The following is a 20,105-nucleotide window of genomic DNA, read 5'->3' on the forward strand; positions in this document are numbered from 1 at the left end:
TCCTTCCAGATGTGAACCCTGTCTCTCTGCAGCTGGACCTGGACAAGAGATTCCAGCTTCAAGACATCATGATCGATTTTAAGGTGTGCTTCCTGGGGATGGCAGTGGATAAGCGAGGGGGACCCTGGGCCATGTGGGCCAACTCATGGGGAGCACAGAGTTCTTGTCTGCCTGGGCTGGGGTGATGACACCACGTGCTGAGTGGGCCTCCCTTTACCAGGCTGACACGTACCCTGACCCTGTATCAGGGTGACGGCAGAGGCCCCACACCAGGGAGAACAGGGGCAACTCCAGACTCCTGTGCTCTGGTCATATATCCACTTGCTCTCTCTGCCTCCCCCACCCTTACCACGTCTAAGTAGTTCAGCTCTGCCAAGTACCAGTTCTGAGGGGCCTGTTACATATTACACAGCTCTGTACTCCTGCTGCACTCTTTTTTTTTTTTTTTTTTTTTTTTTTACAGAGACAGAGAGAGAGTCAGAGAGAGGGATAAATAGGGTCAGACAGGAACAGAGAGAGATGAGAAGCATCAATCATTAGTTTTTCGTTGCGATACCTTAGTTGTTCATTGATTGCTTTTTCATATGTGCCTTGACCATGGACTTCAGCAGATGGAGTAACCCCTTGCTGGAGCCAGTGACCTGGGGCTCAAGCTGGTGAGCCTTGCTCAAACCAGATGAGCCTAAACTGGCGACCTCGGGGTTTCGAACCTAGGTCCTCTGCATCCCAGTCTGATGCTTTATCCACTGCGCCACCGCCTGGTCAGGCAGCACTCTGTTTTAATAAGCTTGCTGATGAGATTGAGTTTAACAAACAGTCAAGGGCTGGCCCATCTATCCACACGAAGAAGTGCTTTTGGAGCAGGCCTTCTGGTGAGCTAACTAGTCATTCAGAGCCACCATGTCTCAGAGGACTTCTGGGTTCTGCCCTTAGACTAGCCTTCGGAGATACTCCTTTTAGAGGGAACATTTTTATTCATTTGTGACAGGTCATTTTTTTTTGTTTCAGAGAAGATTTGATTTTACACTTCTAGAGAAATAGTTAAATATTTAAGGATCAAGGTTGGTTATTAAGATTAGATGATTAGGAAGGGTGATACCCCTTTCAGGAGTTCAACTGAACTGTGAATAAAAAGCAATAGAACCTAATTTCTTGTATTTGCGAGGAAATTAGCTCAGGGCTCTTCAGGCCGAGAAAAGGTCAAAAGTATTTTGAGAAATGCCAGGATCACTGAGTAAATGCCCTACCTTAATTCTGAAGAGTAACATTCATTTGAATGGATACCATTAATTTCATTGTTTTATTATCACTCACCCATTCATGTATATGTCTACTCTTGCTGCAGACATATAACACACACTGATTATATGTTAGGTTTGGTGCCAGGTGTCAGGGATAAAAGATAAATAAAACTAAACCACTTTCCTCAAGTTACATTAGATCTGCAGGGAAGACAACAACCCAGCAGAGAGAGAGTATGATGTGTGCTGTGGTATTGCCAAGAGGTTCTGGGGAGCATGGGACGGGGGCATCTAGCTTGTTGTGTTAGCTGGGGGAGGGTCAGGGAATGCACCCAGGGGGAGACCAATCTTCCTAGATCAGTAATAGCCAGCTGAGGGGCTCTGTTCACCCTGGGCCCAGAGAAGAGTAAAGCACAAATACCAGAAGACAAGAGGCAAGAAGGGACATAATTGGAGAGGGGACAGGCGAATGGACAGAGCATCTGGAGGGGAAAATAGATGTTGGCCGTGAGAGGCAAGGATGTGGAAGGCTGCAAACTGCTGAGAGACGAGTTTTCAGATATAAATGGGGAGGGGGAAGCAGACCAAAGACTCACCCATTCATTGAACAAATGTGGACCTGGCACTTACTATGGGCTGGATGTTGGAGGCACAACTGTGAACAAGACAGACAAAGGGTTCTCAACCAACGGCTATTTGGCAGTTTCTGGAAATATTTTTGGTTGTCATGACTGTAAGTGTGCTATTGATTTCTAGTGAGTGGAGGCCAGGGATGCTGCCAACCATCCTACAATGACCAGGACAGCAGCCATCAGCACATCTTTAGGAGCCTGTTTCTGTGATTGTGTCCCCAAGGTGCTTCCCTCCCCTCAGTCATGTAGGCCACACCTTGTCTGTGCCTCTGCAGGAGCCCATGCCCAGGGCCTTGCTGATTGAGCGCTCCTCGGACTTTGGTAAGACCTGGCATGTGTACCAGTACCTGGCTGCCGACTGCACGTCTGCCTTCCCCCGCGTTCGCCAGGGCCAGCCTCAGAGCTGGCAGGATGTTCGGTGCCAGCCTTTGCCCCAGAGGCCTAATGGGCGCCTAGATGGGGGCAGGGTAAGTATAAGGGACCCCAAAAATGCAGTCATAGAGGATTCTCTGACATCTCATTGCTCATACCTTAACCCAGACACCTTATTTATTTATTTATTATTTTTTATTAAGTGAGAGGGGGGCGATAGTGAGGCCGACTCCTGCATGTGACCTGACCAGGATCCACCTGGCAACCCTATCTGGGGCTGATGCTCGAGCACTGAGCTATTTGTAGTGCTTGAGACTGATGTGCTTGGACCAACCAAGCTATCCTCAGCACCTGGGGCCACATTCGGACCAATCAAGCCACTGGCTGCAGGAGAGGAAAAGGGGGAGAGAAGCAGATGGTTACTTCTGTGTGCCCTGACTGGGAATCAAACCTGGGACATCCATATGCTGGGCTGACACTCTATCCACTGAGCCATTGGCCAGGACCTTACCCAGGCTCTTGAGAAGAGATGGGAACACCTCCAGGCAGGGCTCCTTGATGTCTTTCTTGAGTTCTCCACCCTCAAAACACCTGCAGCTTGTCTTCTTTGCTGCCCAGGGAAGGTATCTCAGACATGTGTGGGGTGTACCACATGGCCCAACCCCGCTCTCGACATAGCCTCCTCCCATGTGGCTTGCTTGCTTGTCCCCACAGTGTAGAGGGTGCCAGGACTTTGAGATGGCAACTTAGAGACAAATGTGCAAATTGCTCAAATTTAATTTAATCTCTGATTTCACCTTGGTCGTGTTTAACACAAGAATGAACATTTCCATTGAATTCATTCATCCAGCCCCATCCTTGCCCTTCAGAATATTCAGATATAAGCCATAGCTCCAGGTCACCTAAACTTAAACACGGAGCTAGAAGTGAGAACCTGCCTCTAGAAACAGCTCAGAATGCCTCTCCCAGAATCCTGCCACCTGGGGTCTAAGTCTTTCATTTTTCTGGCCCAGGCTCAGGGGAGCCCTCCAAGCTGCTCTGGTCTGCACCACCTGCTTAGAGGGTCGCTGACCTTGTGGACAGCAAACCTGTTTCCTTCGCTGTCACAGCTGTTCCTCGGTTATAGTTGCATCCAGAACTATGGTGACCACATTCTCCAGACTCCAGATCACAATACAGGCCTTTCCTCTGATTTGTGAAGGGTTGCTGGGAATGAAAAGGAATATGAGATGAAGTTACATACAAGAAATGTTTTTTTATTAAAAAGCATATTTAAAATTGAGGTCTAGGGGGTGGTGGTCACCACATCTATGTATCCCTAAATGAGTCCTTTCATTTAGGTTTTGAAAAATTAGTATTCCCTAAACCTTTATATGTATGTTATATATCTTACCATAATTTCTGACCCAAGGAAATCAGGAAAGTCTTGGGACTGTTATATTTCCAGTGGAGAGGAGGACACACACACACACACACACACACACACACACACGCACTCACACATTTGTTTAGGGCCTGGTAATCACCTTGCTCCCTGAGGACAGTAGACAAGCCTCCCAGCCATGGTGGTCTCAGTTCCAGGTTAGCAGGACCGCAGTGTAATCTGAGGAGGGCGGGCCACTGAAGGGACAGGAGACTTATTCTGAGCTGGGGGACACATTGTACCTCCTCCTCAGTGCCTCCCTCTTTTCTCTGTAGGTCCAACTTAACCTTATGGATTTAGCCTCTAGGATTCCAGCAACTCAAAGTCAAAAAATTCAAGGTCAGTCTGGCTACCCCTCAAGTCTGAGGGACTGTCGGCAGAGGACGAAACAGGGTTGGAACCCGGGTCATGGAACGTTCCTAGTCTTTTACATTTCTGACAACATGGCTGGGTTGAACACTTGCCCCACTTACCCTGAGCCCTGAGTTGGGGGGCTGTGTGCCTTTTCTGTCATGGAGGGTTGAGGCTGGGGAAGATGGCCCCCAGAATAACGGTATAATCAGAATTCCTTTCCTTAGCCACTCTGCTCTTGGACACTCTATTTGCCTCTAAGTTCCTGTCTTTATTGTCTTTTCCCAACCCCCTTCCTCCCTGTGTTTGCCCCTCTCAGAGCTGGGGCAGATCACAAACTTGAGAGTCAACTTCACCAGGCTGGCCCTTGTGCCCCAGAGGGGCTACTACCCACCCAGCGCCTACTACGCAGTGTCCCAGCTGCGTCTGCAGGGGAGCTGCTTCTGCCACGGCCACGCTGACCGCTGCGCCCCCGAGCCCGGAGCCCCTGCCGGCGGCCCCTCCACCACTGTGAAGGTGACAGTACAGGGTGGGGGGGACAGAGCGGGAGGGGCAAGACCAGAGCAACTAAGGACACCTGTGAGGCTCCCAAAAGCAGGTGTGCACTAAATTCAAGCTGTGAGTATTTAATATTTTAGCATTGCTGAAAAAAGTGTAAGTGGTAATCATTTCAAAGATCAGAGTTTTGAAGCCCTTCCTTAGACCTGCACTATGCTATTTCCAGGTATGCGTAAGCCCATGCGTGGATGCGAGGAGAGCTTAGGCGATGCTCTCAGCTCTGGCTACACACGATGATTTCCTGGAAAGCTCAACATATTGCCCAGACCTTTGTTTTTTTAAAGCTTTGAGATGATTCTAACATACTGCCAGGGTTGAGAGCGCCTAGTTTGGGGATTCTGAGGTCCCATCCAGTGGTGAGAGGTGGGGTGTGGTGAGAGAACAGAGTCTAACACAGATGCTCATATGCCCAGACCAGCTGGGTCAGTCAGATGCGTCAGCAACGGGGGTGAGAGGCAGGCTGCAGCCAGTCAGGCCACCCTGGGGATTTGGCTGTGAAACCACACTTGAGAACCACTAGTAGAGAACCCTGGGTCAAGAAGAGAAAACTCATTTCCCTGTTCTAGGGCTTCAGTCCTGTTAACATAGGGTAACGTGCTATTTGCCCTGTCCATAGAAGGGTACCAGAAATCATGTGTCATGACCTGAAAGGAAAACACGGGTGAAAGGAACATCGCTCAGCTTTATTATTTTCATTTCTGAGCAGCCAACTCTGACCCTGGGCTGCAGAGGAGGCCAGAGGGAGACCGGCTCTGGTAACAGAACATGGGATCTATTGTATTAGGGCCCAGAGACAAAGGACCAGCGCACAGGCTTGCTGATGTGCAGAACACACTGTTCTGTGGGCTGGGACAGAGGCAGAGGGCGTGCCCAGCCCCCGAGATTCTCAAATCTGGCTGCACGAGGGAATCACCACTTTAAAAAGTACTGATGCCTGGCCCTTGTCCCCGAGAGTCTAACCAAATCGGACCTGTTGGTGTTTTTAAAAAAGCTTCCCAATATGATTCTGAAGCACATTCAGGGTTGAAACCCATGAAACTAGAGGGAGCAGGAGGCCTGAGAAGGACGTGCCATTGGAGCCAGCGGGATCTTGTTGGTGGCTAGGGAGAGCAAGGTATTGCAGGCAGAAAGAAAATCAGTAAAAGCCGAATGGAGAGGAAAGCTGGGCTCGTGGAGGGGCTGCTGGGAAGCTCAGACAGGCTGTGCTGGCAGGAGGGAGTGGGAGAGGAGAATGGGACAAACATGAGGTCCGTGAATAACAGGCTGAGGGAGTGGGGCTTAATTTGGAAGACAATTAGCGCACAATAGCTATTCTATTTTTATACCTTAATGAGTCTAGTAACAATTCATCATGCAGTCTATTAGCCAAACAACCTCATCATAGATTGTTAGAATAGAAATCTCTAGAGGGCCCACAAGCTTCTAGAATCACTGTTTACTAGCAAGGGTGTCTGAGTACTTTTCGGGCGCTGCTTTGGACTGGACATCATGAGGGTGTCCAAGTGCAAGGAAGGAGTATATAAAAGCCCACCTAGAGGAGCAGCGCATGCGCACACACACAGGCACGCGCACAGGCACAGGCACGCGCACAGGCACAGGCACAGGCACAGGCACAAGCAGGGTCACGGGAGTTGAGTGAAGGCTGGAGTAGCTGGGGTCTGAGCCGGACCCTGAGCGGTGGGGGAGAGGGTCTGCAGAGAGGGGGCAGGTCCATCCTGGGCCGTTCCATGATCATCATTCCTGATGACTGGTGGCCCCTCCCCTAGGTCCACGACGTCTGTGTCTGCCAGCACAACACCGCGGGCCCCAACTGTGAACGCTGTGCGCCCTTCTACAACAATCGGCCCTGGAGACCCGCGGATGACCAGGACGCCCACGAATGCCGAAGTATGACCGAGTGGGGGTGCTCAGTGACCTCTACTGGGACACAGGGAGAATGTGTTCTTTATTATTTAAGTTGAACCTTGATTGCACCCTGCAATTTAAGCTCTTCTTGCTCTGTGGGGTTGGAGGGAGTATTTGGGTTGTAGCTTCCCCCCTCCTTCTGCTCAGCTAGCCCTGGAGAGACCAAGGCTTGGTCTATGCTTTTGTGCTACATGACTTCTTCCAGAGCCTTTCTCTTCTTCACGTGCCTTATCCTGTGTTGGACGTATCTGGTTTCCTACTTTAACTGTCCCCTAGAGTCAGGGCCTTTCTCTGCATAAATGAGGAGACAGAGTCCCCAGCCCAGAGAGAGGCAGTGACCCGGGAGGAGATCCATGGTAGCAAATGCAGGAGGGGTGGGATGGACCATTCAAAGAACTTTCTCTTTGGTTCAACATGGACATTATTTTTAGGGTTAGTCCGCACACTCTGAGTCAGAAGGCCTGAATTCTCACTCCATTCTGCTTTTTTTTTTTTTTTTTTACTGGCAGTATAACCTTAAATAAATTATACAAGTCTCCTCAGGCCTCGGTTTCCCCATTTCCCAGACCTGAGCATATTGCAGAGTTACAAGAGATGCTAATGAGTAGTAGGGGATGTGCTTTGTAGACGGCAAAGGTGCTGCTGGTCCAATGTCAGCCCTGCGAACTCCTTTTTCAGGATGTGACTGCAACGGTCACTCGGAGACATGTCACTTCGACCCAGCTGTCTTTGCCACCAGCCAGGGGGCACATGGAGGGGTGTGCGACAACTGCCGGGACCACACGGAGGGCAAGAACTGCGAGCGGTGCCAGCTTCATTATTTCCGGAACCGGCGCCCTGGTGCTCCCATTCAGGAGACCTGTATCCGTGAGTAGGGACTCCCCGGGGCACCGTCTGTCCATTTCTCCCTGTCTGTTCTAGATACAAGAGAGCACACGTCTCTGAGCACAGGTCCTTGTACATGGATACAAGCTTGAAGACGCGGTTTTGTGTCAGGACTTGTGGGCCATTGTTAGCTGTGCACTTCTAAGCAAATCTCCTGGGCCACTAATCAAGCAATCGGTCAATCATCCTAGAATCCTTATTTTGGGCATAGGAAGAAAACAGTAGATAAGATACAGTTCCCGCTGTCGAGGCACAAACACTGTTGGTAATATGATCCATACACACATGGAAAAGAGGGCGGGGCGCTTTGTCTGTATATATTGAGGTTACATGCTGTCATGGCTTGCTCAATATTTTTCTATTTTTCCTAAACATTGAGAACTCCTCCATGGCAGGGATTATATCTTGTATCCTCAGGCCCTAACACAACGACAAGCAAACAGTTGGTGCTCAAAGAAGGTTTATTGAATAAAGAATGAATGCAGTGTTATGGGCTACCCAGAGTGACCTACTAGATGCACCAGGTCCAGTGGCTCACACAGGAGAGAGCCCCCTGGACGGAAACCACCTGATGCAGGCGGGGCCAATCAGCGAAGACTTTCCAGAACAAGAGAGGCTGTGGTTGAAAGGCAGGGAAGAGGTCTGAGTGCGGTGGCTTCCCGAGAAAGCTGGGTCATCAAAAATTTGTTTATATTATTTGTTTAAGGAAAGAGTGAGAAAAGCCTGAGTTTGACTTCTGTTTCCAGAACTTTCTTGCAGTGTGACCTGAATACATTCCTTACCATCTCTGAGCCTCAGTTTCCTCATCTGTATAATAAGGATAATTATCTCCCCTTTTTGAGGTTGTCATGAAGATTACCAGAGATAACATGTAAGAGTGCCCAGCTCAGTGCTTGGTACACAGTAGTTGTTCAGTAAATAATGAGAATAGAACTTGTATAGTCCTTACCATGTGCCAAGCCCCGTGCCCTGTTCTATCTACTCATTTATTCCCCATAAGAAGCCAGTGAGGGCTGTAGAATCATCCCCATTTTACAGATGAGAAAACTGAGGTACAGAGGGATTAAGTAACTTGACTAAGGTTGTAAGGCTGTAAGCCAGTAAGTGCTGGAACAAAAATTTTAGCCAGGAAGTCTGGCTTTTGCAATGTGCTCCTAACTCTCTGCCTTTCTTCTTTATTTCTACTGCGGTGGCTGCTTTTGTCTCTCAGCCTGCGAGTGTGACCCGGATGGGGCAGTGCCAGGGGTTCCCTGCGACGCAGTGACAGGGCAGTGTGTGTGCAAGGAGCATGTGCAAGGGGAGCGCTGTGACCTGTGCAAGCCAGGATTTACAGGACTCACCTACACCAACCCGCAGGGCTGCCACCGTGAGTAGGGGGCCAGCCTGGCATGACGTGGGGCAGGCTGCATGGAGCTACCAGACACACTGCTTGCCCTGCACACTGTGCTGTGCGCCAGCTGTTGTGCCATTGCCTTCCAGCAGAGGGCAGCACAGGCCCAGTTTGGAAGGTGGGGCTGAGTGAGTCAGCCAGTGGGAGGCAGGGCAGGCTGCCAAGCCCACAGGTGCTGAAACTGGTGGGAAGCTCTGTGGCCTTATGAGTCAGCCAGATTATCTGGAGGGATTGGCCTTGCCTGGTTCTCCCAGGCTGGGACCCTCCTGGTGCTGGTTCTCTGGGGGTAAATTTCTGATGAGCTGTCCCCCAAGCTCAGCAGCCCTCCCTCTTGCAGGCTGTGACTGCAGCGCCCTGGGGTCCCGACAGGACATGCCCTGTGATGAGGAGAGCGGGCGCTGCCTGTGTCTGCCCCATGTGGTGGGCCCCAAGTGTGACCAGTGTGCTCCCTACCACTGGAAGCTGGCCAGCGGCCGGGGCTGCGAGCCGTGTGCCTGTGACCCAAACAACTCCCTCAGCCCCCAGTGCAACCAAGTACGTGGTGGGGGTGGCCCTGTGGGCCCCTGAACAGGAGGGTGGGCTGCCCACCAGCTTGTCCATCTCTCCTCCATGCTGCCCTCTGGAGCCCTTTCCAGAGTCAGGCTGGGCTGCTTCTGTCCCCAACTGCTTTGGGAAGGCCCCCCAATGTCCCTCCTGTGGCTCGTGGCTTTGGCCATGCACATTTGCCACCCCTTCTCTGGGGCCATCCTGTGCTTTGGCTTAAGAGCTTGTTTCTGAGTGGAAGTCTTGGTTTGGGAGGTTCTCTGAGGCTGGGGCTTGAGGGAGGCCCCCTCACGGCTCTCTCACAGTTCACAGGGCAGTGCCCCTGTCGGGACGGGTTCGATGGCCTGACCTGCAACGCTGCAGCCCTCCGTCAGTGTCCTGACCAGACCTATGGAGACGCGGCCATGGGGTGCAGAGGTACGTCCCCGCTGAGTGAGGGGACACAGAGGGAGGCCGTGGCAGGATGAGCACTTGGGGGGGCGCACGATGGGGCGCATGGTCTGTGGTGTGGGAGGACAGCCTCTGCACTGCGTGTGGCGTGGGGCCCTGTGGCCCCGTGGGCGCGCACACTCTGCACTGCTCCAGCCCTGGGTTAGTGACGTCCCCAATGACGGGAGGGGTGCTTTGCTCCCCACTTCCCTAAGGAAGCACTTTCCAGAGCCATGTCCAAGGCTGCGGAGGGAGGGGAGGGCATCTCTTCCTTCTGCATAGATGGGGAAAGTGAGTCCTGAGGGGAAAGGTGTAATGTCCCCAGAAAGTCAGTTTGACAAGTAGCCACAAGGGCAGACAGACCGGTCTGCTCTGCTTGGCCTTACTGACTTGCGGCAAGTCACTCCCCTTCCGCAGGCCCCAGTCTCCTCCCCTGGGGGAGAGGCACGCTGTCCCTGACCTCTCTGTGCCTCAGTTGCCTCATCTGTGAAAATGAGCACGCAGAGTTGGCTCACTGTCGTGGAGTGGTTGTGCGGGTCAGAGCCGCGTGCGTACGGTGGGCGGGAGGGCGGCCCTGGCGCGGAGCAGAAGCTGAGACGGCGCCTGTTTCCACGGCTGCCCTCACACGGCTTCATCCTGGCCCCGCGAGTCCACGCTTCTGAGTCAGACAGACCCCGAGGGCAGGCCTCCTCTTCAGACTCTCCCTGACCGCAGCCTCCTTCCTCCTCCCCACAGCCTGCGACTGTGACTTCCGGGGAACCCAAGGCCCAGGCTGCGACCAGGCCTCAGGCCGCTGCCTCTGCCGCCCTGGCTTGACCGGGTCCCGCTGTGACCAGTGCCAGCGAGGCTACTGTGACCGCTACCCGCTGTGCACGGCCTGCCATCCTTGCTTCCAGAGCTACGACGGCGACCTCCAGGCGCAGGCCCTCCACCTCCGCAGCCTCCGCAATGCCACCGCCGCCCTGTGGCCCGGGCCAGGCCCGGAGGACCCTGGCCTGGCCTCCCGGATCCAGGATGCCAAGAGGAAGGTTGAGCAGATCCAAGCAATTCTTGGCAGCACCCCAGCCACAGAGCGGGAGGTGGCCCAGGTGGCCAATGCCATATTTTCTATCAGGTAACCTCTTCCCTTGTCAATCACTTAGAAGAATTATGCCATGAGGGCTCACACAAGGGTCGCCCAGTCTTCACATTGGTAGAGCCCTTTGCAGCTTACAAAGCGTGTTCATGCACTCTCTCTCTTTTAACTGTCACAACCGTCCTGCGTGGTGGGTGTGGCGGGTGTTAGTACTTCCACTTTCAGATGAAGAAACAGGCTCAGAGAGATGACGTGACAGAGCCATGTGGCCACGGAGGGGACTCTGAGGACCAGCTGGAGCCTGAGCCCCGTGTTCTTTCAAGTGCTGGGCACTCTCTGGGAGGGAACGTCAGCTCCGAATTAGTCACCTGGCGGAGGGCATCCAACAGGCAGGGGCTCCAAAAATAACTCGTATTTGCCTTTGGAAAGGGAGCCATCCCACCCACACCTCCCTCCTACCAGCAGAGGTATCTTCTCAGTGAGATTTGGTTCTGGAAGCTTCTTTCATTAGTTTCTTTCCCCCGAGCCCTCACTGACTATCAGTGCCCAGAGACATCCAGGTGTGTGGGTGACCCAGTCTCACAGTTGAGCAGTGAGCTCACAGACATTTGGTTCAGTTGAGCAGTGAGCTCACAGACATTTGGTCGGCTAGAAATGCAGGCCCGGGAGGGCGTTCCACAGGGGTGTGGGGGGCACTGGTCCGTGCCTGGAGGTGGGGAAGGCGGGGCTTGGAGAGAGGCGGATCTCTGGCTGTGAGCCCAGGCAGGGACCCCCTTCGGGTGGACACAGCCAGCAGGCAGCAGTGTGGGAGCTCTGTGGGCAGGTGTGAACTACAGAAGATAGAAGGGGGTCTCGGGCACCTTGGCGGTACAGGTGGTGGCTCGGGTCAGCCTGTAGGGAGCCCAGGAGGAGGGTCAGAGGTGCTCCTCACGGAAGGCAGCTGTGGGCAGGTGGAGCATCCGGAGCGTCAGGTCCCACAAGTCAAGGACAGAGATTTTCCTGGGTCTGCTTGCAGATGGAGGGAGGTCAGGCTGGCCCTGGCAGCCTTGGCCCAGCAGAAGCTCCTTTAGCCTGTGGTGTCTTCATCCTGTGGCCTTTGCTAAAGGCCTCTCTGCTTTTCCTGGCCTGGTAGCATTCTCTCTAGGGGCGGGCTGGTTCTGGGCAGTCGGCCCCCTCCTATATGTTAGCAGAAGCTCTTCTCCCATCTCAGGAGGACCCTTCAGGACCTGCAGCCCACTCTGCCCCTAGAAGAGGAGACCTTGTCCCTCCCAGGAGACCTGGAGAATCTGGACAGAAGCTTCAATCGTCTCCTCATTATGTATCAGAATAAGAGGGAGCAGTTTGAAAAGATGAGCAGCGCTGACCCTTCAGGTAAGGAGTGGGACCCAGACAGCGTGTGCATCCCCGTACCACGCACACCCTCTTGCTCCTCCACCTCCGGACCTCTGGGTCCGGGGTCACTCAGTCTCCCTCTCTCTTTTCCCAGGAGCCTTCCAGATGCTGACCACAGCCTACCAGCGGTCATCTCAGGCCGCCCGGCAGGTCTCTGACAGCTCCCGTCGGCTGCTGCACATCAGGGACAGCCGCAGAGAGGCAGAGAGGCTGGAGCAGCATGTGGGAGGGGGAGGGGGAGCCGGTGGCCCCCAGCTCGCAGCCCTGAAGCTGGAAATGGCTTCCTTGCCTGATCTGACACCCACCATCAATAAGGTGAGTCATGGCACAGAGCCCCACCTCCTGGAGCCCCTTGCCCCAGCTTGTCGCACACCAGCTACTTGTTCACATTTCCTGTGAGGGCATGAGCCTACTCCACTCCCCCACCCTTCCTGACCTTTGGCCCGTCACGGTGTACTTAGTGGTTGCCAAGGAAACAAGTTTCTGGCACCCAGTTGCCATGGAGATGTCTGGTTATTTGTGTGGGATGGGAGTGGTTGTTGAAGAGCCTTGGGTACCCTCTTTGACTGCCCCTCTCTGCACAGCTCTGTGGGGGCTCCAGGCAGACAGCCTGTATCCCTGGAGCATGCCCTGGTGAACTCTGTCCCCGAGACAACGGCACAGCCTGTGGCTCCCACTGCAGAGGCGCCTTCCCCAAGGCCGGTGGGGCCTTCCGGACAGCAGGGCAGGTGGCCGAGCAGCTCCGGGGCTTCAATGCCCAGCTCCAGCAGACCAGACAGATGGTAGGTGAGGCCAAGGTGAGGTGGGCACTCATAGGAGGGGGCAGAGGGGACAGAGCCCTGGGGAAATCATTTCCCATTTTGCAGCCAGGAAAGGTAGGCCCAGAGATGTCGGCTGATTTGCCCCAGGCCACACAGCGAATGGGAAGTAGACTTTGGCACCACTGTTTTGGACTTCTATTTTATCTGATTCTACATCATTTTTATCTGGGACCAGGCTGGGTTAGTTACAGATGATTCCCAGATAGATCTTGTGCAGCTGGTAGACACCTGGGAGGTGCTGGGACGCTCTCCCGGGGTTTTGGTGATGGCTGACCTACAGCGCGTGTGCAGATCAGAGCCGCCGAGGAGGCCGCCTCGCAGGTGCAGTCAGATGCTCAGCGCCTGGAGACCCAGGTGAGCAGCAGCCGCTCCCAGATGCAGGAGGACGTCAGGCGTACGCGCCTCCTCATCCAGCAGGTCCGGGACTTCCTCTCAGGTGAGCCCTCCCCTCGGCTGTCTCCACTCCTGCTGTCCCGGCGGGACAGCCAGCTGCCTCCGTCCCTCGGCTCCATGCCTCCTGGGCCAGGCCCACCTGGCCGGCTGCGGTGGCCTGCTCTCCCATCTCCCCTCCTGCTTCCGCAGGTCCATTCTCAACAAAGCAGCCTAACACATCTTTGAAAAATGTGCCTGTGGGATCACATCCCACTTGTCTTGAAAATCCCTCACTGGCTCCCCCTTGCTCTTGGAATAAACTCCCAACTTCTTACTGTGGCCTCTGCTCACCTCCTGGCTCTGTGACCTTGTGTCTTCCTGCTTTGCTCACTGACCGTCCTTGAACGAGCCAGGCTTGTGCTGTCTCGAGACTTGCACTTTTTCTGTCTCTGCCGGAAACACTGTCTCCAAGGCTGCTGATTCCTGTCCTCCAAGTCTCAGCTTCAATATCATCTCCTGGGGGCCCTTTTGTGACCATCCTGTGTGGTCCACACCCTCCTCCTCCATTCCTCTTTGGCAGCTGACCTTCATCACACTGCTCCTGGCCTGTGGCCTAGGACAAATTCTGTTGTCCAGGAGTGTATTGTCTCCCCACTAGACCGTAAGCTCCAAGAGGGCAGGCCTGGCTGTCTGCTCTCTGTGTCACCGGCGCCTAGCATAAGGCCACACATCCAGCATTGGTTGAATGAGTAAATAAACCAGATCCCCTTCAGTGCCACCCTGAAGTGCCCTGGACAGGACTCAGGAACCCGGGCCACTTTGGGCAAGCTGCTTTTCTCTGTGCCTCATTTTTTTTGCTTCTGCAAACTGGAATGGTAGTACCTCACAAGTTTATTCTGGGGATTGAGTAACTGATGTAAAGTGTGTTTTGAAAAATTAAAGGTGCCTTAGAAATATGAGTTGATATTATTAGATTTCTAGTCCCTGCCAGGGGATTTGCTTGGCCAGGAGCCTAGTTAACAGGAGCTGCGGGCTTGATGTAATGACAGAGGGTTTTCTTGCTACTACTGAGTGCCTTTGCTCCAAACAGGCCAGAGCCCCTCCTGAGTGTTGATAAAAAGGCAGGAAGGGCCCACTGAGGTCCGCTGGCTTTTCTGAGGCCATGCTGAAGCTACCCTCCTGGTCAGCCCCAGGATAAGGGATGGGGCAGAGAGCTATCTGGGGACGCAGGGGAATGGAGCCCGGCAAACATGGACAGAGGGGCAGTGCAGTCTGGGGCTCAGACTCAGACATAAGGAAGCCTTCCCCTGGGTTAAGACAAGTGAGGCTTAAAAGCCACCCACCCTTGGCCCTGGCCGGTTGGCTCAGCGGTAGAGCGTCGGCCTGGCGTGCGGGGGACCCGGGTTCGATGCCCGGCCAGGGCACATAGGAGAAGCGCCCATTTGCTTCTCCACCCCCCACCCCCCTCCTTCCTCTCTGTCTCTCTCTTCCCCTCCCGCAGCCAAGGCTCCATTGGAGCAAAGATGGCCCGGGCGCTGGGGATGGTTCCTTGGCCTCTGCCCCAGGCGCTAGAGTGGCTCTGGTCGCGGCAGAGCGACGCCCTGGAGGGGCAGAGCATCGCCCCCTGGTGGGCAGAGCATCGCCCCTGGTGGGCCTGCTGGGTGGATCCCGGTCGGGCGCATGTGGGAGTCTGTCTGACTGTCTCTCCCCATTTCCAGCTTCAGAAAAATACAAAAATAAATAAATAAATAAATAAAAATAAAAGCCACCCACCCTGCCAGGGTGTGGCATATCTCTCCTTGGGGTGCAGGGCTCCCAGGAACAGCAGGGAGTCACCGTGCTGTGAGACCCCTTTTGTTGTCTCAGTTATACTTGTGTCTTAGGCCAAGTCCTATCACAGAGCCGGGGGCAGAGAGAAGGAGGGACCCAGTCTCCATGGCATGGTCTAGTCTGCAGCGTCCTGGTGCAGGATGTTAGCTGCACCAGGTGGCGTGGATACTAGCTGCTGGCACCCAGGATCACAGTGTGGGGGGAGGCCTGCAGAGGAAGGGCAGTTATCTTTCCTAGATCTTCAGATGGAATCGACCAAGCACCAGTACAGGTTTCCTGAGGGCTGACTGAGCGCCATGCACCATTCTAAGTGCTTCGCGTATGTTTTATTATTACATCCTGACTGCTGCCACTTTGCAGATGAGGACGGTAGGCACAGGGAGGGGGGCGACCTGCCTCAGGGCATCTAGCTTGGAGGGAGTGCGGGCAGGACTCATCTTCCTCTGCAGGTCACACTCTAGATTATTGCACTATGAGATGGACGCGTGTGTGCATGTGCACACATACAACACACAACTCACAACACACGGGTGTGTGTCGAGCCCACCCTGAGACTCGGAAGCCCGTGAAACTGAGCGAGCTAAGACCCAGCCCTCGGCACAGCCGAAGTGATGCTGGGTCCTGGAAGGCTGAGCCGGATGAGTGGGCTCGGTGCGGGCCTTTCTGGGGAGGTGCCTAGAAGGCCTGGTTTGGGGAGTGGGGCTCCAGGTTAGATGAGAGGGTGCTGGTCTTGTGGAGAGGTCCTTGTGAAAGCTCATAGTTGGGATATAAGCTTACTTCATTAAAGCCAGACACAGTCATATGGGACTCCTGCTGTGTGCTGCTTAGGTTACTCAGCAGGGATGCAGACATGAAGGAGGCGTGGCTTCCACCTTCCAGGCATGTCCTTCCATCCAACAGGGGCGGGGGCTGGGACCTGTCAGGCAGCCGGGGAGTTAACCCTCTGACTGCGGAGTAAGGCTGGGCTCAGCCCCCCCCCCCCCAGGCCCCAGAGAAGTCCAGGTCCCACGGTAAACCATCTAGGTGGGTGGGTACCCCCTTCCCTATAGACCGGTGCAGTCTGTAGATGTGAACAGGGAGGAGATGCCATCTCTGTCCTTGTGAGCTTACTTTCTGCCCCAGAGATGGTTTGTCAAACTCCCTCTATTTCGTTGTTGCATTTCATCCTTCAGCATGAGGACGGTTAGTCCCATTTCACAGATTGGGAAACAGAGCTCAGAGGGGCCACTGGACTTGGCCAGGTTGCTTAGCGAGGCCTGGGTGTGGGGCCCTTTCAGTCATTCATCACTGCACAAACGCGGAGTGCTTCCAAGTGTGGGCACTGTGCCAGGGGCCGGGGGCAGAGCTGTGGACAGAGCCCAGACCCTGCCCTTGTGGAACTCACATTCCCGCAGGACAACGGACAGGAAACAGATAATGAGATAAGGGTTGGCATGTGGGGTGATAAGCGCCGGAGAAAGATGAGCAGAGAAGGATGATAGGAGTCTTGGTGTGAGGTGGAGGCTGTGATCTTAGACCAGATGGTCTGGGTCGGCCTCTCTGAGAAGGTGACATTGAGTAAAGACCTGACCATCTTTATCTGCCTTTGCAACAATGAGCACTCTGGCCTGAGGAGCAGCATATGGGAGGGGGCTTATTGCCAAGGGAGCGGCTCCAGGCCCTGGCCGCCCTCCCTGTGGAGGGACGGATCACGCTTGTGCTCCCGGCATTGTTCAGGACCAGCTGTCTGGCATCGCCTCCTTCTCCCCAGCCCGCAGTTTCCTGTGTCACTGGCACTTAGTTGCCACAGCTGTGCCGACAATCATCCTCCGGGCAGCATTCCGGAAATCCTCAGCAAATGGGCCCCTGGGTGTGCCTGCGAGGGGCGGCACGGCCTCGGGGCTCCAGGCAGAGATGCCGCGGTGCTGCTCCCCAAGGGTGCCGCTGAGCCCGGAGAGGCCCCCCACCTTTGGGGAGGTGGCTGGGCACCCGCAGTCTGATGGACGGCCTTCTTCTAGACCCTGACACCGACGCGGCCACCATCCAGGAGGTCAGTGAGGCTGTCCTGGCCCTGTGGCTGCCCACGGACTCTGCCACGATCCTGCGGAAGATGAACGAGATCCAGGCCATTGCAGCCAGGCTCCCCAATGTGGACCTGGTGCTGTCGCAGACCAAGCAGGACATTGCCCGGGCTCGCCGGCTCCAGGCGGAGGCCGAGCAGGCCAGGTACTGAGCAGGCTCAGTGTTTTGCTCCCCGATCTGTTGCTAGAAGTGAGAAGCTGTCCACATCAGAAGGGTCAGGGGTCTGGGAGACAAGATGGGGCACTCACTGAGGTGGAGGATGGTGAAGCGATACACAGCGCTCGGGTGACCCTTGCATTCTGCTTTGGAAAGCAAGCCCACAGGGTGTCTCCAACATAACACACACAGTCATCATGTCTGTGGGCGGGGTCCTCACGTGGAAAAGCTCCCCAGTTAATACTCCCCTTGCCTTGGCTGGTTGGCTGGGAGGGACAGCCTCTTGGGCTGGCGAGAGCGTTGAGTCTCACAGGTCTACACGCCCCGTGGGCGCGTTCTCTCCCTCTCCCCTGTTGGCCATAGGAGCCGCGCGCACGCGGTGGAGGGCCAGGTGGAGGACGTGGTGGGGAACCTGCGGCAGGGCTCCGTGGCGCTGCAGGAAGCCCAGGACACCATGCAGGGCACCGGCCGCTCCCTTCGGCTTATCCAGGAGAGGGTTGTGGAGGTGACGTGTTATGGCTTCCTTCCCTCGTTTTGGGAATGAACAGAGACTCTGGCACAAGGCGAGAGGATGCCAGAAAGTGAAATGGATGGAAACTGAGCCGGGGCCCTAAAGAAGGAGGGTTACAGCCTTGAACCTGGCTTTTGAGCCTTCGGTTCTCTGGTCTCGTGGCCAGGGGCAGAAAGGAGCGGGGGTACAGTGAGCGGGAGAAGGGGGAGGCCCGGGGCCAGGGACAGACGGGGGACCGGCAGGAGCCGTGGTGATGCTCCAGTTGGAGAAAGCTGTAGCTGCCCGATGCCTTGGAGACAAAAGGGATCAGGACCGCTGCCTCTGAGACCCGCCCCAGACCCAGGTCTCCCTTCCTCACACAGGTGCAGCAGGTCCTGGGGCCAGCGGAAAGACTGGTGACAGGCATGATGGAGCAGCTGGGTGACTTCCGAGCTCGGATGGAGGCGCTCCGCCGCCAGGCTGAGCAGCAGCGGGCGCAGGCGGCCCAGGCTCAGCAGCTCGCGGAGGGCGCCAGCGGGCGGGCACTGAGTGCCCAGGAGGTACGGAGAGGTCCCGGCCAGCCTGAGGGAGCATGGCAGTGGGGGCTCCGGAGCAGGAGAGGACACAGTATAGCTGTATACCTGTGTACTTCATAGGGCTGTATGTTCCAAAGCAAGTGGAATGACAGTTATTCTAGAATAACCAGAGGGGGCTTCAGGATTCACTGAAGTCTGGCCAGACATCCAAATTCTACTTCTGGCTGGCCCGGCTGTAGCTGATTGAGAGATGTTGGAAACAATCTAGTCTAGCCCTGGCCAGTGGCTCAGCGGTAGAGCGTCGGCCTAGCGTGCGGGAGACCTGGGTTCAATTCCCGACCAGGGCACACAGGAGAAGCGCCCATTTGCTTCTCCACCCCTCCACTGTGCTTTCCTCTCTGTCTCTCTCTTCCCCTCCCGCAGCCAAGGCTCCATTGGAGCAAAGATGGCCCGGGCGCTGGGGATGGCTCTGTGGCCTCTGCCCCAGGCGCTAGAGTGGCTCTGGTCACAACATGGCGACGCCCAGGATGGGCAGAGCATCGCCCCCTGGTGGGCAGAGCGTCGCCCCATGGTGGGCGTGCCGGGTGGATCCCGGTCGGGCGCATGCGGGAGTCTGTCTGACTGTCTCTCCCTGTTTCCAGCTTCAGAAAAATGAAAAAAAAAAAACAAAAAACAAAAACAAACAAAAAAAAAGAAACAATCTAGTCTAGTCCTTCTCCTTTTACAACTCACGTGCTGACTTTGTCCAAAGCAAAGCTCTTCTACAAAGCGGGTGTCTTGACTCCTAATCCAGAGCTTGTCCCTGTCATGGCTGCCCAGTCCAGACAGACACTCTTGACTTAGCCTAACCTGAGAGCCCCATCACTGTCAGAATTAGACCAGAGAGAAGACCGAAGAGCCATTCTCCATGTCTCCAGTGCCCCAGGAAGGTTAGCACTTACAGTCCTGGTACAATGGCCATACTGCCAAGTATACTGTTAAGTGACAACTGTGTGCCTGACACTGTGCTGGAGGTGAGTGGGAAATGACAAGAACTACAGATGAAGAGATGGACATGAGGAAGAAGTTTAGGTTACAGTTTGTGACCTAAGTTTTTTTTAATAGGCAAAACCAATCCACTAGGGATGTTAGGAGGGACCTCATCCCTCAGTGTCGATTTGCTGACATCAAGTGCTCTAGCCAAAGGTCTTTAGGACTTTGGATGAGGATGATGATCGTGACAGAGACTGTTGTGCCTTTTTTCAGGGGTTTGAGAGAATGAAGCAAAAATATGCTGAGCTGAAGACCCGGCTGGGCCAGAGCCCCATGCTGGGGGAGCAGGGCAGCCGGGTCCTGAGCGTCAGGACAGAGGCAGAGGAGCTGTTCGGGGAGACCGTGGAGATGATGGACAGGATGAGAGGTGAGGGAGTGGTTCGGGCGTCTTGGAGGCTGGTCCCCACCCAGGGCTTCCAGGCTCAGTCTCGCTGGAGCTAGCCTTGCGGCAGGAGCGAGGCCGGTTGTGAGTTCCTGAGCTCCTCGTGAGTATGGGGCACAACGAGGGGGCTCTGGGGAATGCACAGATGCTCACAAGACGTGGCCTGTTTTCAAGAAGCTTGCAATCCTGATTGGTCAGTTTTCCTACTGTTTGCAAAATGCATGACTCT

The 20,105-nt window shown here is 54.9% G+C and overlaps 1 protein-coding gene across 2 annotated transcripts in view; it reads left to right on the forward strand.

The window, feature by feature from the left end:
* Positions 1-20,105, forward strand: part of LAMB3 (laminin subunit beta 3) — a 41,954-nt gene that overhangs the window by 18,891 nt on the left and 2,958 nt on the right. For both annotated transcript variants that reach the window (XM_066361833.1, XM_066361834.1), the window contains exons 6-23: positions 10-83; positions 2,149-2,340; positions 3,944-4,007; positions 4,339-4,535; positions 6,344-6,464; positions 7,161-7,349; positions 8,578-8,733; positions 9,095-9,291; positions 9,606-9,717; positions 10,465-10,843; positions 12,015-12,175; positions 12,291-12,511; positions 12,781-12,978; positions 13,309-13,453; positions 17,217-17,424; positions 17,800-17,941; positions 18,310-18,486; positions 19,708-19,861. In XM_066361833.1, the coding sequence (XP_066217930.1) occupies positions 10-83; positions 2,149-2,340; positions 3,944-4,007; positions 4,339-4,535; positions 6,344-6,464; positions 7,161-7,349; positions 8,578-8,733; positions 9,095-9,291; positions 9,606-9,717; positions 10,465-10,843; positions 12,015-12,175; positions 12,291-12,511; positions 12,781-12,978; positions 13,309-13,453; positions 17,217-17,424; positions 17,800-17,941; positions 18,310-18,486; positions 19,708-19,861 (3,087 nt within the window). The remainder of the gene's footprint in view (positions 1-9; positions 84-2,148; positions 2,341-3,943; positions 4,008-4,338; positions 4,536-6,343; positions 6,465-7,160; positions 7,350-8,577; positions 8,734-9,094; positions 9,292-9,605; positions 9,718-10,464; positions 10,844-12,014; positions 12,176-12,290; positions 12,512-12,780; positions 12,979-13,308; positions 13,454-17,216; positions 17,425-17,799; positions 17,942-18,309; positions 18,487-19,707; positions 19,862-20,105) is intronic.

Source organism: Saccopteryx leptura, chromosome 2 (genome assembly GCF_036850995.1).
Source record: "Saccopteryx leptura isolate mSacLep1 chromosome 2, mSacLep1_pri_phased_curated, whole genome shotgun sequence".
Classification (NCBI taxonomy): Eukaryota; Metazoa; Chordata; class Mammalia; order Chiroptera; family Emballonuridae; genus Saccopteryx; species Saccopteryx leptura.